Source organism: Nerophis lumbriciformis, linkage group LG01 (genome assembly GCF_033978685.3).
Source record: "Nerophis lumbriciformis linkage group LG01, RoL_Nlum_v2.1, whole genome shotgun sequence".
Lineage (NCBI taxonomy): Eukaryota > Metazoa > Chordata > Actinopteri > Syngnathiformes > Syngnathidae > Nerophis > Nerophis lumbriciformis.
In genome coordinates, this window is record NC_084548.2 from 35,543,715 (window position 1) to 35,558,953 (window position 15,239).

At 42.8% G+C, this 15,239-nt stretch overlaps 1 protein-coding gene and 1 long non-coding RNA gene across 3 annotated transcripts in view; one reads left to right on the forward strand and one right to left on the reverse strand.

The window, feature by feature from the left end:
- Positions 1-6,612: 6,612 nt before the first annotated feature.
- LOC133613528 (uncharacterized) lies at positions 6,613-7,545 on the reverse strand. The gene is made up of 3 exons (XR_009816461.2): positions 7,132-7,545; positions 6,907-6,999; positions 6,613-6,762 (listed from the first exon to the last, which is right to left on the reverse strand). It is a non-coding gene; the product is annotated as an uncharacterized lncRNA (long non-coding RNA).
- A 4,821-nt stretch (positions 7,546-12,366) lies between these two features.
- The window catches only part of kcnd3 (potassium voltage-gated channel, Shal-related subfamily, member 3), a 314,453-nt gene continuing 311,580 nt past the window's right edge, over positions 12,367-15,239 (forward strand). For both annotated transcript variants that reach the window (XM_061980346.2, XM_061980353.2), the window contains exons 1-2: positions 12,367-12,616; positions 13,436-14,615. In XM_061980346.2, coding sequence (XP_061836330.1) covers positions 13,513-14,615 — 1,103 coding nt within the window. In that variant the 5' untranslated portion in view covers positions 12,367-12,616; positions 13,436-13,512. The remainder of the gene's footprint in view (positions 12,617-13,435; positions 14,616-15,239) is intronic.

A 15,239-nucleotide genomic window follows, 5' to 3' on the forward strand; every position in this document is an offset into this window, starting at 1 on the left:
TACCACTGTACTGTAAAACCAACCCCACCTTGGTACCACAGCAACCCTTTGTTTCTATCTGTCTGTCCCATCAGCCCATCCCCTCATTCTGGTCCTGTCGTCCTCACACTTTATTCAATCATGTTAAAACCAGGCGGCACACGTCATATCTCCGCCCTATTTCCCACTCCTCACCACCGTTCACCAAGCATCACAAACTTCATTTTGCACTCAACACCCGCTCCCTGAATAAAAAAAATCTTCTATCCTACATCAATTCATCACTGACAACAACCTGGATTTCCTCTGTCTCACTGAAACGTGGCATAAACAATTGGACTACTTCTCCCTCAAACAGACCACACACACTGGAAACACATACATTGAAAAACCCTGACTAGAGGTGCGGAGCGGTGGCATTGCTGTTACCCATAAAAAGGACATTGACTCTACTGTCATCTCCACCCCTCCTGTCCCATCATTTGAGCACATTGCCTTCTAACACTCCACCACCCCCTCATCACCGCTGTCATCTCCTAAAACAAATCCTTCCTTTCTTTCTGACTTCTCTGACCTCCTGACCCAACTCTGTGAAATATTTCCATGCATCTTACTTTTAGGTGATGTCAACTACCACATGGACAAAGCCAATGACAAACGGGCCTGAAATTTCCTTGAACTCTTCCTACACTCATTTAGTATCACTCAGCACGTCAATTTTTCCACCCACACCCATGGACACATCCTGGATCTCGTCTGCTCCTCTGGACTTACCCTCCATCAACACTCAGTCAGAATCTCCTCATTTCTGATCACCTGGCCATCACCATGGACATCCATATTCCAGTCCCCATCTCCAAAGCTAGAAGGATAACTTTTCGGAATATCAAATCCATCTTCTCATGCGCCCTCTCGACCCAACTCAATTAAATTCTATCATCCTCTCCTCCTCCCAAGTCTAACAACCCATCTGATCTCATCATTTACTATAATGAAACACTGTTCACCTGCCTTGACACCCTGGCCCCCTTAAAATCCAAAAGCATCTGCCTCGCTTACTCTGCCCCCTGGTAAACTCCTGAGCTGCGGAAAATGAAAATCTACAAAATACAATTTGAAAGACTCTACCGGCAAAACTCACCTCACTGTTCACCAACAAGCATATACAGACTTCATCTAACCATACGAAACTGCCCTTCAACACAGCCCGGTCCACTTATGATTCCAATCTTATCCATTCTAACTCCTCCAACCCGCGGACTCTGTTCAGTACAATAAACCATCTCCTCAAACCCATCGACAACTCCCTGTCGTCCTTCACAACCGCAGCTTTAGACACTATGATTCACTCCATCCTTCTCTTCTGCCTGGAAACTTCGCTCATCATCACTGGCACTGCACTCCCCTGGATTAAATCATGCCTGACCATCCATCCATCCATCCATTTTCTACCGCTTGTCCCTTTTGGGGTCGCGGGGGGTCGCTGGAGCCTATCTCAGCTACAATCGGGCGGAAGGCGGGGTACACCCTGGACAAGTCGCCACCTCATCGCAGGGCCAACACAGATAGACAGACAACATTCACACTCACATTCACACACTAGGGCCAATTTAGTGTTGCCAATCAACTTATCCCCAGGTGCATGTCTTTGGAGGTGGGAGGAAGCCAGAGTACCCGGAGGGAACCCACGCAGTCACGGGGAGAACATGCAAACTCCACACAGAAAGATCCCGATCCCGGGATTGAAATCAGGACTACTCAGGACTACTCATGACCTTTGTATTGTGAGGCAGATGCACTAACCCCATCTTCCACCGTGCTGCCCATGCCTGACCAAAAGACAGCAATTCATATCCATCACTAACTGCAAATCATCCATCAATCGCCTGTTCCAAGGTGTTCCCCAAGGTTCGGTACTTGGCCCTCTCCTCTTCACTCTGTACATACTACCACTTGGACAAATAATACGTCAATACCGCCTCAACTATCATTGTTATGCTGACGACTTTCAGATCTACATTTCAACCCAGTCCATCACCCTTGCCACCCACACCACCCTCACCAACTGCCTCACTGACATAAACATCTGGATGAACGATAGCATTCTAAACTCAAACTACAGCACAACAGATGTCATAATTATTGGTCCAAAATATCTCACCAATTCTGTCAAAGATTTCAACATATCTTTAAACAACTTCACCCTGTTCCCCCTCCACGCACATCCAGAAACATGGCCTCATCTTGGATAATAACTTTTAATTTGACGATCATGTCAAACACAACACTAAAAAAGCCTACCTCCACCTCAAAAGCATTGCCCATCTCCAACCCATCCTCTCTTTCTCGACCGCTGAAACACTCATTAATGCATTCGTCACCTCCAGACTGGATTACTGCAACATCATCCTTTATTGTTCATCTTCCAAAGTCTTCCATAAACTTCAACTTATCCAAAACTTGGCTGCACACCTCCTCTCTCACTCCTGTCGCAATGACCACATCCACCCTGTCCTGCAAGAACTTCACTGACTACCCATCCCGTAGCGCATCTCATTCAAAATCCTTCTCCTGACCATAAAACAATCCACAACCTGGCCCTCTTCTACCTTTCTGACCTCCTCACATTTCTGTTTCAAATCTTCACCAACAATCCCCTGCTGTCCACTCCTCTTAGAACCCAACACCAAACCTGGGGGGACCGTACCTTCTCCCCACCCTCTGAACTCTCCCCCCCTTTCCTCTCTTGCCCTTTCCTTTTCATGTCATAATCCCACAATGTTAAAAAGACTATTAAAAACCCACCATTTCAATCTCATAACACAATGTTCTTTTTCATTTTTTCCATTTTCTCCTGGTTGTTTTATTATTATACTGTATGTGCTTTGATAAGGTGCTGAGTAGTCGGGGGTTCAATCCCAGGCTCAGGATCTTTTTGTGTGGAGTTTTCATATTCTCCCCGTGACTGCGTGGGTTCCCTCCGGGTACTCCGGCTTCCTCCCACCTCCAAAGACATGCACCTGGGGATAGGTTGATTGGTAACACTAAATTGGCCCTAGTGTGTGAATGTGAGTGTGAATGTTGTCTGTCTATCTGTGTTGGCCCTGCGATGAGGTGGCGACTTGTCCAGGGTGTACCCCGCCTTCCGCCCGATTGTAGCTGAGATAGGCTCCAGCGCCCCCCGCGACCCCGAAGGGAATAAGCGGTAGAAAATGGATGGATGGATGTGCTTTGATGATCAACACATAATTTCATTATGTGTAAGCGTCTTTGAGTGCCTTTTGAAAAACACTGTATAAATAAAATTAATAATAATTATTACTTATTATACACAAGTGTGTATATATACTGTATGTTAGGGTTGTACGGTATACCGGTACTAATAAAGTACAGCGGTACTAATGAATTAAAAACGGTACTGTCTCTAAAAAAAACTGTACCGTGGCATGATGGCACGACGTCGTGACATTGCTGGTTTTACGAGCAGAGGAGCCTGTTCGATAATGCACATGCACAGAGTTCTTACAAGCAGACAGTAGACAAAAAGGGAGAATGAAAACAAACAACGATAAAGCTGAAGCTAGAAGCGCCGCTCAGCAATAGGTGCTTTAAAACATGGCTAGCTAGCTAGCGGCTAACATCCATCCGCAGTCAGCAGTGTTTTAGCTACTTCTAAATCACTAATCCTCTCCTCCAGGGTGACAAATAAAGTACGTTTCTTACAAGTATCATCACTGTATGACGATGATTAGCTAAAAATGCTTCAATGCACACCGTAGGAGGATACAATAGCTAACAACTAACATCAAGCTGGCGCTCCTCAATGTAAATAAATGCCATGTGTGGATTTCCACCTGACAGCCACACTGTAATGATACCAAGTACAAGCGCTGTGTCTAGTCAATACTACGATGATTACATTGATTTTTTTTATAGTCACAAAAATCTTTCTTTCTTTCTTTTAAATTCATATTATGTTTACAAATGCAGGAAATATGTCCCTGGACACACGAGGACTTTAAATATGACCAATGAATGACCCTGTAACTACTTGGTATCGGATCGATACCCAAATTTGTGGTATCATCCAAAACTAATGCAAAGCATCCAAACAACAGAAGAATAAGCTAGTGTTTATTACATTTTAACAGAAATGTAGATAGAAAATACATACAAATAAATACATTAATAACCAATTGTCTACAGCTTGCCGCTCATAATTATGACAAAATAACAGAATGAGAAATGACACAATATGTTACTGCATACGTCAGCCGCCAAATTAGGGGCCTTTGTTTGCTTACTTACTACCAAAAGAAAAGTTGTCTAGTATGTTCATTATTTTATCTAAGGCCAAAATTGTTCTTTGATTGCAATAAGAAATGTATGTTTAATGTACTGTTCGATTTTTTGTAAAATAAAGCCAATAATGTCATTTTTTAGGTCCCATTTATTCAGAAAAGTTTTGAAATATATATATATATATATATATATATATATATATATATATATATATATATATATATATATATATATATATATATATATATATATATATATGTATACACAAATTGATAGCTTGGTCTCAGACAAAATATTTTAACTCAGTGTGGCCCTACAAACCAAAATGTTTGTGGACCTCTGCTCTAGACTCCTAAACTCTCTTTATGTACACTGAATCTTTCTCTGCATGGGGTCCAAACCAACCACCCAAAGTCACAAAAGCATGTCGTGGATTTTCTTTTTTTAATTACCGGTATTTTGTTTTCGTTTATTTTGAGTGCTTCTATTTATTTCTGTTCTGACACGTCAGCGTGATCAACAAGACAATTAGTTGTTTTATGACTGTAATGTTGACTATAGCGTGCATCAGAGCATGCTTGACCAACATGCCCACCTCTTTGTGCCAAATAAAGGGAAGTGTAAGATTGGCATATTGTGAGGCACATCCTTAATAGCACACAACCTACTGTAGTACAGGTAAAGCACTGATTGGTGAACAAATGTGCAAGTGCAATTCAATTGCACAACAGTTCATAAACCTTAAAGACAAAAACAACAGTCAGCAAGTAAGCTGACCTGACAAACATAAGTGATAGCTAGTGTTGTTTATAATTGTTAGTGTTGTGTCTGATAATCAATAATTAGAATTGTGAAATGAAGAAGGCCATTTCTGATTCACAAACCCGTCTTTGTAGTCTGAGCACATAAATGAGTTGCTTTGTATTTTGATATGACTTTATTTACTCACAATATTTATCCTTTGAAGATCTATGTCATTGCCGAGGGCCTGGAGGCCGTAGTGGATCACAACAATAGACAAAATCAATGTTTAATTAAGTTAGAAAATATCATTGTTTTTTCTTTACATAATCATTAACCCCCATGGAGTGTCCTATTTTTTTCCACCTGACTCTTTTTATAATATTCATTGACGACAGGAACGCGTCATATGAAATTTTACCGCAAACAACTTCCTAGCTGCTTCCCGCTCTGTCACTGAAGTATATTGGCAATCCCTTAACAACCATACAGTCTCCTGTGGTGCCCAGCATTAGTACTTGTCTTGCAAGACAGAGTTGCCAAGTTTGAATCCTGGTTGAGCTAGGAAGGTATACAATTATAGGTTTTTTAATGATTGTTAAAATTTGTAATTTTGCACAAAAAAAACCCCTTTCCTTCTCATTAATGTGTTATAGTACAAAACATTATAAAATTATAAAAATCTCTTAAAAAGCTGTGAAAAAACAATGTAATGTATTATTGTGTTTTTTTTTTTTTTTTTTTTTTACAAGTTCATTAGTTTAATCACAATTATTGCGATAAGATGTGGGTCTTAAGGTAAGTTATGGCAGTCTGGTGAGCAGTGCCGGCCCAAGCCTCCATGGGGCCCTAAGCAAAATTAGATTTTGGGGCCCTCTATTTCTGCCAATAATATTGATTGATCATTCACACACCTACTATAAACTCATTGCGGCTCTGGCAGTGTTGTTTACATTATCCTATTGTCAGCCTGGCATGTCTTTACAAATGACATGTCATTTATAAAGATATGGGGGTGGCCCAGTTTATAACATAAATAATACCAATGAATGAACGAATGATGTCCAGAGTGCCACATATGGTTCCTAATCTTAAAATGTAGAAAACATTCAGCTACAAGAGTGGCCTGGGGTTGAACAGTCCAAGTGATAAAGCTTTGCATTTACGGTAAAAGTGTCATCTTGTCTCATCAGTCTTGTACATATTAGTCTTTAATTACTAGTTTATATTTTTAGTTAATTGTTCATATTTAATGTTTACTTTGTACAAAGAGAGCGCAGTCTACTGAAGTTAAATTCTCAATAGTTTTCCCCTTTGAAAGACGCAAGGTAAATTCCTTCCATTTCACCATGTTGCTACAATGATCTTCACTGTTTTCATACTGTTTCAGCAGTGCACCTATGTTGACCCAATCCAGCTGTCCCTCGGCTGCCAGTTTTTAGGACTTTTTGGAAAATAATTTGCAGCAAAAGCAATAGACTGCATCTTTACTTCTTGAATAAGTCAGCCAGCTACGCTTGACTTTTTCTCCATTGACTAGCTGTCTGTAGGTATAATGATAATGAAAACTTCGGCCATCATGCCGTTTGGGGAATGAAAAGTTCTCCTTAATAGACAGTGGTCCTCTGATCACCTGCTCAGTCCTGTCTGAATCTGAGAGGAAAGAAGGCCACTCAGCTGGGTCAACTGGCGGAGCTGATGATGGTCCATGGTGTGAAGGGGACGTTGTGGTGGAAGTTGCTGAGGAAGTGACCAAAGAAAGACAATGACTAAAAAAGAAGGACCTATAAGGTCATTAAATTGCACTGTTGGACATAATTATTAATCTCAGAATGTTCTGCAGTACAATGAGCAATTACAAAGGGTGTTTTGCAGTTAACTTACTAGATAAATCAGCTGTGGTTTCAGACATGGAGGGGACAGTGGGCACAGAGGGTGGAGGTGTGTGAGAGAGCACTGTAGAGGATGGAGATGGACCTAAGATGAAATACATACATACATACATATAGGCACACATATTAATGAGATACTTTGACTATATTAATTTCCCTTCAAGTGTAATGTTTATACTAAGAAATTAAATGTATACCGTGACAGTCTTTTCCTCACCTGATTCATCACTCACAGTTGAGTCTGAGGATGTGGACTGGCTCTGGGCTGATTCTGTGCCTCCAAAGTATTTTAACAATGCTCCTGGGGAAGTTTCACATAACTTATGAGTTGATGTAAAAAATAATGTTTATTTTACTCAAATAAATTACCGTGCTCTGCTGCAAACAATTTGTGCAAACAACATATCTCACTAGTAACCTGATGCTAAAAACATATTGCTAGCACCTGATGCTAAAAACATATTGCTAGCTAGCTAACGTCACCTAGCTAAAGCTAATTACAGCTACAAATCTCTTTGATAAACTTTTTATTACCAAGTCATGCAAACATACCTTTATCATGGCATTTTTTCTCCTCTTCCACTTTCTTCTTCTTCCTTTTTTCTGCACCTGAAGGATATGTCCTTTTTTGTGACATTGTTTTGCCTCTATCTGCGCTTTTGATGCCCAGTGCGCACTGGCATTGCACGGCGGGCGGAAAACGTCACAGGTGCAGCAGAGGCAGTTTTACATTTAAAGAGAGGCAGGAAGAATCACTAGGCCTAGATCAGCAGCAGCACTCTGTTGACCTAAAATTGTGTTTTGGTACAATAATATATCTTTGATCATTTAGAAATCATCAGTCAGACTCGTACATGCAAAAAATAAAAAATAAGAAATTTTTGTTAATTGCTTTTGGGGGCCCCCTGGTGGCCGCGGGGCCCTAAGCAAGCGCTTAGTACGCTTATGCCTTGGGCCGGCTCTGCTGGTGAGGTACATATTAGTGTAAACCTGCGTATGCTGGGCGCACCTCCAAGAGCGCGCCGGTGCGCGTCACTACGGCTGCAGCAAGCAGCTGCATTGAATGAATCATCATCAATCAACACACCTGTCGCTGATGGAAGTATCTGCCTTCATAAGCCAGTGTGAACATGCATCCTGTGCCAGAACGTAGCGATCTGTTCCTGTACAGTAACCCGAGATTATCCACGGTATATGTATACTCTCTCTCTGTATTTCTCCCCCACCCCTCGTGTTCATTTGTCCCGTGTTCCTCCTTGTCGCTTCTTTGCAGCCTACCCTCGTTCCCACGTCACGAGCGGTGTGTCTCGTCTCCCCGCGTTCCCTCTGGTTCTCTGGCCGAATCTTGGATCTCGACCTCCCGCCTGGACACGGATTTTGACGCCTCGTTATTGCCCCGACTTCCTGCCTGTCTCACGGACCTTCGAGCTTATCTCGCCCCCTCTTGGACTTCCGCCTCTCGCTCAACACTACCGGTAACACTCAGCAGTTAAATCCTAAACATAGCCTCACACACACACATTTTGGATTATTTACACACTCCATTCTATTGTGTGTATATATATATATATATACTAAATAGAGCTAAAATGACGTCCCTCCTGTCTGTGTCGTCTTCTTCCCCTGTACAACTGTAACACTTTAACTGTCAAAAAAGAGTAACATAAATAAGTGTTTAAACTGTACTATTTGAGTTTGTATTTGTTGATATATACGTTGAAAATGTCCAATTGTGATTTGTTAATATATTAAATAGTTTAATGAATAATTTTTGCAATGGGGGCCCTTTTTTGTGGTTTGAACACCGTTCCCCCAAATGTCTGTGCACGTCCATCAATCCATTTTCTACCGCTTGTCCCTTTCGGGGTCGCGGGGGGGTGCTGGAGCCTATCTCAGCTGCATTCGGGCAGAAGGCGGATTACACCTTGGACAAGTCGCCACCTCATCACAGGACCAACTCAGATAGACAGACAACATTCACACTCACATTTACACACTAGGGGGAAGCACGGTGTAACAGGGGTTAGTGCATGTGCCTCACAATACGAAGGTCCTGAGTTCAATCCCGGGCCGGGTACTCCGGCTTCCTCCCACCTCCAAAGACATGCACCTGGGTATAGGTTGAATGGCAACACTAAATTGCCCATAATGTCAGCTGCATTACGCCCGAATGCAGCTGAGATAGGCTCCAGCACCCCCCGAAAGGGACAAGCGGTAGAAAATGGATGGATTCACACACTAGGGCCAATTTAGTGTTGCCAATCAACCTATCCCCAGGTGCATGTTTTTGGAGGTGGGAGGAAGCCGGAGTACCCGGAGCAGGCCCGGCCCTAACCAATCTGGCGCCCTAGGCAAGATTTTAGGTGGCGCCCCCCCACATCGGCAGTGAAGTGTATATACTCACAAGCAGTGTTGGGTTAGTTACTGAAAACCAGTAACTAGTTACAGTTACTAGTTACTTTATTTCAAAAGTAACTCAGTTACTAACTCAGTTACTTACACCAAAAAGTAATGCGTTACTGTGAAAAGTAACTATTTAGTTACTTCTTTTTTTCTTCTTTTTTTTTTAAAGCTCCCATTAATGCCCTTTTTGCCTTCATTTCAGTACTGTTATTGCACTGGAGAATAATACAATCTGTTGATCAACTTGACATACATTTTTATTTTCCTTTTAACATAATGAATGAAAAACAGTGCAACATAAAAAGGCATTCCTCCTTTCTTTAAACTTGGACCAATGACCATTAATAAAAAACAAGTTTAAGTGCAACATAAGAAGAAACATCATCTTCCTTGAAACATAGGTAGTGAAATAAAGCCTGACATCTGGAGTGATGCTGCTGTCTTCCACACTTGGAGCCATGGATTGTAGAATCCTTGTTTTCAGTGGCAGGATCATTGACACAGATGGTGAAGTTTCAGTGCTCAGTAGAGATGGAACACTTTTAAGCACCTGGAGGACCTCATCTGCCACTCTCACATCATCATCAGACAGGGTGACATTTGTCTTCAGGGTGTTGTGGGTCAATGCAGCGTATATAGCTGCCTGCTGCTCCAACATATCATAAGTGGAGTTCCACCTCGTTGGGACATCATGTATGAGCAGGCAGCTTTAACATTTCTTGCTTTGTCTTAAGCACATGAGCAGCTGTTGTGCTTGGGTGGAAGTAAGAAACCTTCCTGATCCTCCCAAAGAGGCGCTCCATCCTATTGACTGAGATTCCCTTCTGTGATGCCAAATTCACTACATGTGCAAAGCACCTATCTGTGGTCCCAGTCCTGCCTCATTCTCTGTAATTATTAGATTTTTGGCATTATCACGTGTGACTGGGATATCTTTATCTTCCATTCCTCCACTGCTTGTGTCAGTACCTGCGCAAGGTGACTCTCGTAGAGGGGGCGTGTCTTCTCATCTCCCAGTCTGCTGTGATGAAGTGAGCGCTTATAGTTCCGCTGGACGTCCACCCGTCTGTCATGAGCGCAACAGCTGATGCTCGGGATAGTTCATCCACAACTTTTTTCTTCTCCTGCTCATAAGGATCTGGCACAATCTTATTGCTGAAGTGGGTGCGCGACGGGATGTCGTAACGTGGTTCAAGCACGTTCAGCATGTGTTTAAAACCCTCGTTTTGCACAACCGAGTCTGCACTTATAAACACACCGATTCAATGGCGGGGGCGTTCAAGCTCCTCCATTACTCCGCTCGCCATGACCACGCTGTGTGTGGACTGAACGTGACAACAACTTTTTTTTGTTTGTTTCATATATCAAACCGCGGATCACCTCCCCCCACACACACACACATAGACCGCACCTCTTTTCTTCTCTCCGGCTTGTGACAGAGGAAGATTCAGAAGAACGCGACACCGCAGCGCTTCTGTTTCTAGCCGATACTACATCAAAAGTAACATAAAATAACGCAGTAACGCATCATGTAGTAACGGTAACTAAATTACTGAATAAAAAAAAATAACGCGTTAGATTACTAGTTACCGCCGAAACTAACGGCGTTACAGTAACGCGTTACTTTGTAACGCGTTAGTCCCAACACTGCTCACAAGAATCCGAATAGCTTTGTCTGGACCTTTTTTTTGTTTTACTTACAACTATACCTAATATATAAAGGGGTGGAAAAGTGACTATTACCTGCAGGGCAAACATTAGCTAACCAGAAGGCAATAACAATGTAAACAAAAAACACCTGCTTAAAAGATCTAATACAAATGTCCCTGAGGAATGTAAGGTGGGAGTACTGTAATTACCTAACGTTACATTATTATTTTCCATAACAATTTAGCCCCCTCCACAATATTAACCCGACGTTAAAACAGAACTAGCTATTTATTGATTAGCAATTGCCGAATCATGTAGCATTAGCTTAATGCTAAAAAGCCAGGTTACTATCACATTCTGTAACAGACAAATAATTTAATGTAGGCTAACGTTACCTACCTGCTACCTCTGTCTTTTCTCGTTTCTCCTCCTCTTCTTTTCTCTTTTTTCTTCCCTGGGCACCTGACAGTTTTGGCCGTTTTGACATCTTGTGTTGATTTTTTGATGTGGTGACGTCCAAAAAGAGTCATGATACGGGAAGGGAGGGGGCGCACCGTGCGGGGGGAGGAGGGGGGGGGGCGTAATGTTGTAACAAATAATATTTCTATTAAATAGGCTTTACTTTGCATTTTAATTAACGTGGGATTATTTTTTGTATTTAGAAATAGTACCAACTTTTTTTTATTTATTTATTTTTTTTCTCCAACATTTGTGGCACTGGCGTGGCGCCCCCTAATGGACGGCGCCCTTAGCATTTGCCTATACGGCCTATGCCACGGGCCGGCCCTGACCCGGAGGGAACCCACGCAGTCACAGGGAGAACATGCAAACTCCACACAGAAAGATCTCGAGCCCGGGATTGAACTCAGGACTTTCGTATTGTGAGGCACATGAACTAACCCCTTTACCATCGTGCTGCCCCTGTGCACCTGAAGGCAAAAAAATAATAGGAGAACAGTACTTACTGTAAATTGCAGTTTGCATGCTGGCACTTTGTTTAAAGTTACTGTAACAATACCAGCTTTCCCTCATGAGATTTGTAAAAGCAATGCAATACATTAATAAATGGAGAGGTCTAAAGTATTTTGTAGTTGATGTGTGAATTTCCAGCTGAGCGCTTTTACTACAATGGCGCACTAACTTCACTCGCAACATCCATTTTTCAATGACTAACGCGACGTTTCACATAAAAGCATTTTTGTCAGGGAGTGTGAGAGAGAGAGAGAGAGAGAGAGAGAGAGAGAGAGAGAGAGAGAGAGAGAGAGAGAGAGAGAGAGAGAGAGAGAGAGAGAGAGAGAGAGAGAGAGAGAGAGAGAGAGAGAGAGAGAGAGAGAGAGAGAGCGCTCCTCCTCCTTTTCCTCCGCCTCGTGTCTCTGCTCTCAGCAGCCGAGAAGCGAGTGCCTCTCGGCGGCGTGCTGTCTCCATCCCTCCGCTCAGCAGGATGGAAGGTGAGCTGACCAAGCTGTTGTACGTCCACTCGTCGTCACCTTTCACGCCTTTCCCAGTGTCTCTTGGTAACTTCATTGCTCCTTTATATTGAACAGACAGTCATTTTTAAGGGGGGGTGGGAAAGAACAAAACATCACATAGACGGAACTAAACTGCTGTGGAAGAGGGTCGCCTTTTATTGGATGGATGATTTCCAGTCGGTGAGTAGAAGATAACATGTTTGTGTTAAACCTGCCTTTTTACACTTTTGTGAAAATGTGATAATAGGGGTTTGAGTCCCTATGCTAACTAATGTTCAGAATATAGTAATAGTTTAATAGACAAGATCTGTTGGTGAAACTCAACAGGTTTGAATTGCTCTCATGACAACTAATTGTGCTACAGTTTGGAATATGGCTGCTTTTTAACTGTAACTAAATATCCCAGACATGACAAATTAAAGTTTAAAGTTGTGGAAAAATGCCATATTAAAGTTTTCTATGCCTTGTGTTTTATATGAAGAGTGCTTTCTATGACACTGTCTGAGTGTTAGAATAGAAAGCCTTTATTGTCATTATGCACAGTATAATGAGATTTGAGTACGTAACAGTAAACACATAGTTCGTATAATATAAAAGACTATATGTACAATTAAAAAGTAAAAATATAAAACCACTGTACAAAAACATAGACAGGGAAAAATAAAGTGGTAGTTTGTGTCTAAAGAGTCTGTTTATTTTGGCCAGAGGGCAACAGGTTAAAGAGATGGTGGGTGGGATCCTTTGAGATGTTTTTGGCCCTGCTGAGACAACGGGAGTTTTAGATGGCAGTTGAGGCGTGCAGGGGTCAGCCAATGATTTTTTGTGCAGTGTTTTCCACCTTCTGCAGTTTCTTTCTGTAGCACATTAATCACCTTTTCTCACATGGCTGTTTTTCCACTTGAAAAGTTGTAAAGTAACACTAAATTGTCTCCATTCTGGTGACATGCCTCCCTTTCTGCTGTTCTCTCCTGCATTGCCTTGCTTTCTCTCTTTCTTTAGTTGGTGAATGAGCTAAGGTCAAGCTGGTTGTGAAGGTGCAGGACTTGTTCCCCCCTACGCCCCAGGCCGGAGACAGTATGGCGGCGGGAGTGGCGGCATGGCTTCCTTTCGCCCGGGCAGCGGCCATTGGCTGGATGCCTGTGGCTAATCTACCTATGCCCATGGCACCAGCTGAGAAGAACAAACGTCAGGATGAGTTAATCATTCTGAATGTCAGTGGACGGCGCTTCCAAACCTGGAGGAATACGTTAGACCGCTATCCAGACACCCTATTGGGCAGTTCCGAGAAGGAGTTCTTCTACAACGAAGAGACAAAAGAGTACTTCTTTGACCGGGATCCTGATATGTTTCGTAGCGTACTTAACTTCTACCGCACGGGCAAGCTCCACTATCCTCGCAATGAATGCATCTCCTCCTATGATGAAGAGCTTTCTTTCTTTGGCATTATCCCGGAGATCATTGGTGACTGCTGCTACGAAGAGTACAAGGATAGAAAGAGGGAAAATGCAGAGCGTCTGATGGATGACCAGGAGGACAATAAGGATGCTAAGCTGCCCAACATGACCTTCAGGGAGACAATGTGGCGGGCTTTTGAGAACCCTCACACGTCCACCATGGCCCTAGTCTTCTATTACGTTACTGGCTTTTTCATCGCCATCTCTGTTATCACTAATGTGGTAGAGACGGTTCCCTGCGGCACGGTACCCAACCAGAAGGAAGTGCCATGCGGCGAGCGCTACACCGTGGCCTTCTTCTGCATGGACACGGCCTGCGTCATGATCTTCACTGTGGAATACCTGATGCGCTTATTTGCTGCACCAAGCCGCTACCGCTTCATGAGGTCTGTCATGAGCATCATAGATGTGGTGGCCATCTTGCCCTACTACATCGGCCTGGTGATGACTGACAACGAGGATGTGAGCGGCGCCTTTGTGACGCTCCGAGTTTTCCGTGTGTTTCGTATCTTTAAGTTCTCCCGTCACTCTCAGGGCCTTCGCATTCTAGGCTACACTCTGAAAAGCTGTGCCTCAGAGCTGGGCTTCCTGCTCTTCTCCCTTACGATGGCCATAATTATATTTGCCACCGTCATGTTCTACGCAGAGAAGGGCTCAAGCTCCAGTAAATTCACCAGTATCCCAGCCTCCTTCTGGTACACCATCGTTACTATGACAACCCTCGGGTAAGAGCACCTCTTTTATATGGTTGCAAGTACATGTGTATGCCTGTGTGTGTGTACGTGTGTGTGTGGCTGACTTTGTGGCCCAAAAAAGACTCCCACTGCTTCTGTAATATGTGCCACATTTTTCAGGACATACGACAATTTATGTACAATGTCACGGCTATAGAGACACAGCAGTCAGTTTACGGATGTTTTTATAACTAATGGTGCTCTTCTGGGGCACAGCAGCCATCAAGATACTCTCGTCTCTCTTACTAATGGTTGTAGCCTGTCCTTTATACGACATAGATAAGAGAGACTTGGGAGATTACGCTCATAGAAAATAGGGTGAGTTGAAAAGCATTGCAGTGACACAGAAACAGTGGCTTGGAAAACAGATTACAGTATTGTTTACCTTTCTAACCTGCCCCGTGGATATACGAATGCACTTTCAAAGTGAATTCAAAAATGGACTTTATGTTTTGATGGCCCTGCCTGCTCCCTCAGTTGGCATTTTGAGTTACTCTAGTTGATGGCTTTGGAAATTAAGTGCCTCTTGATGTTCTGATGTACACCCAACAGCCAATTGATTAAGTACAATGGCACGATCCAGGGATGTTGAATACAAGAGCTGTATCAAACATT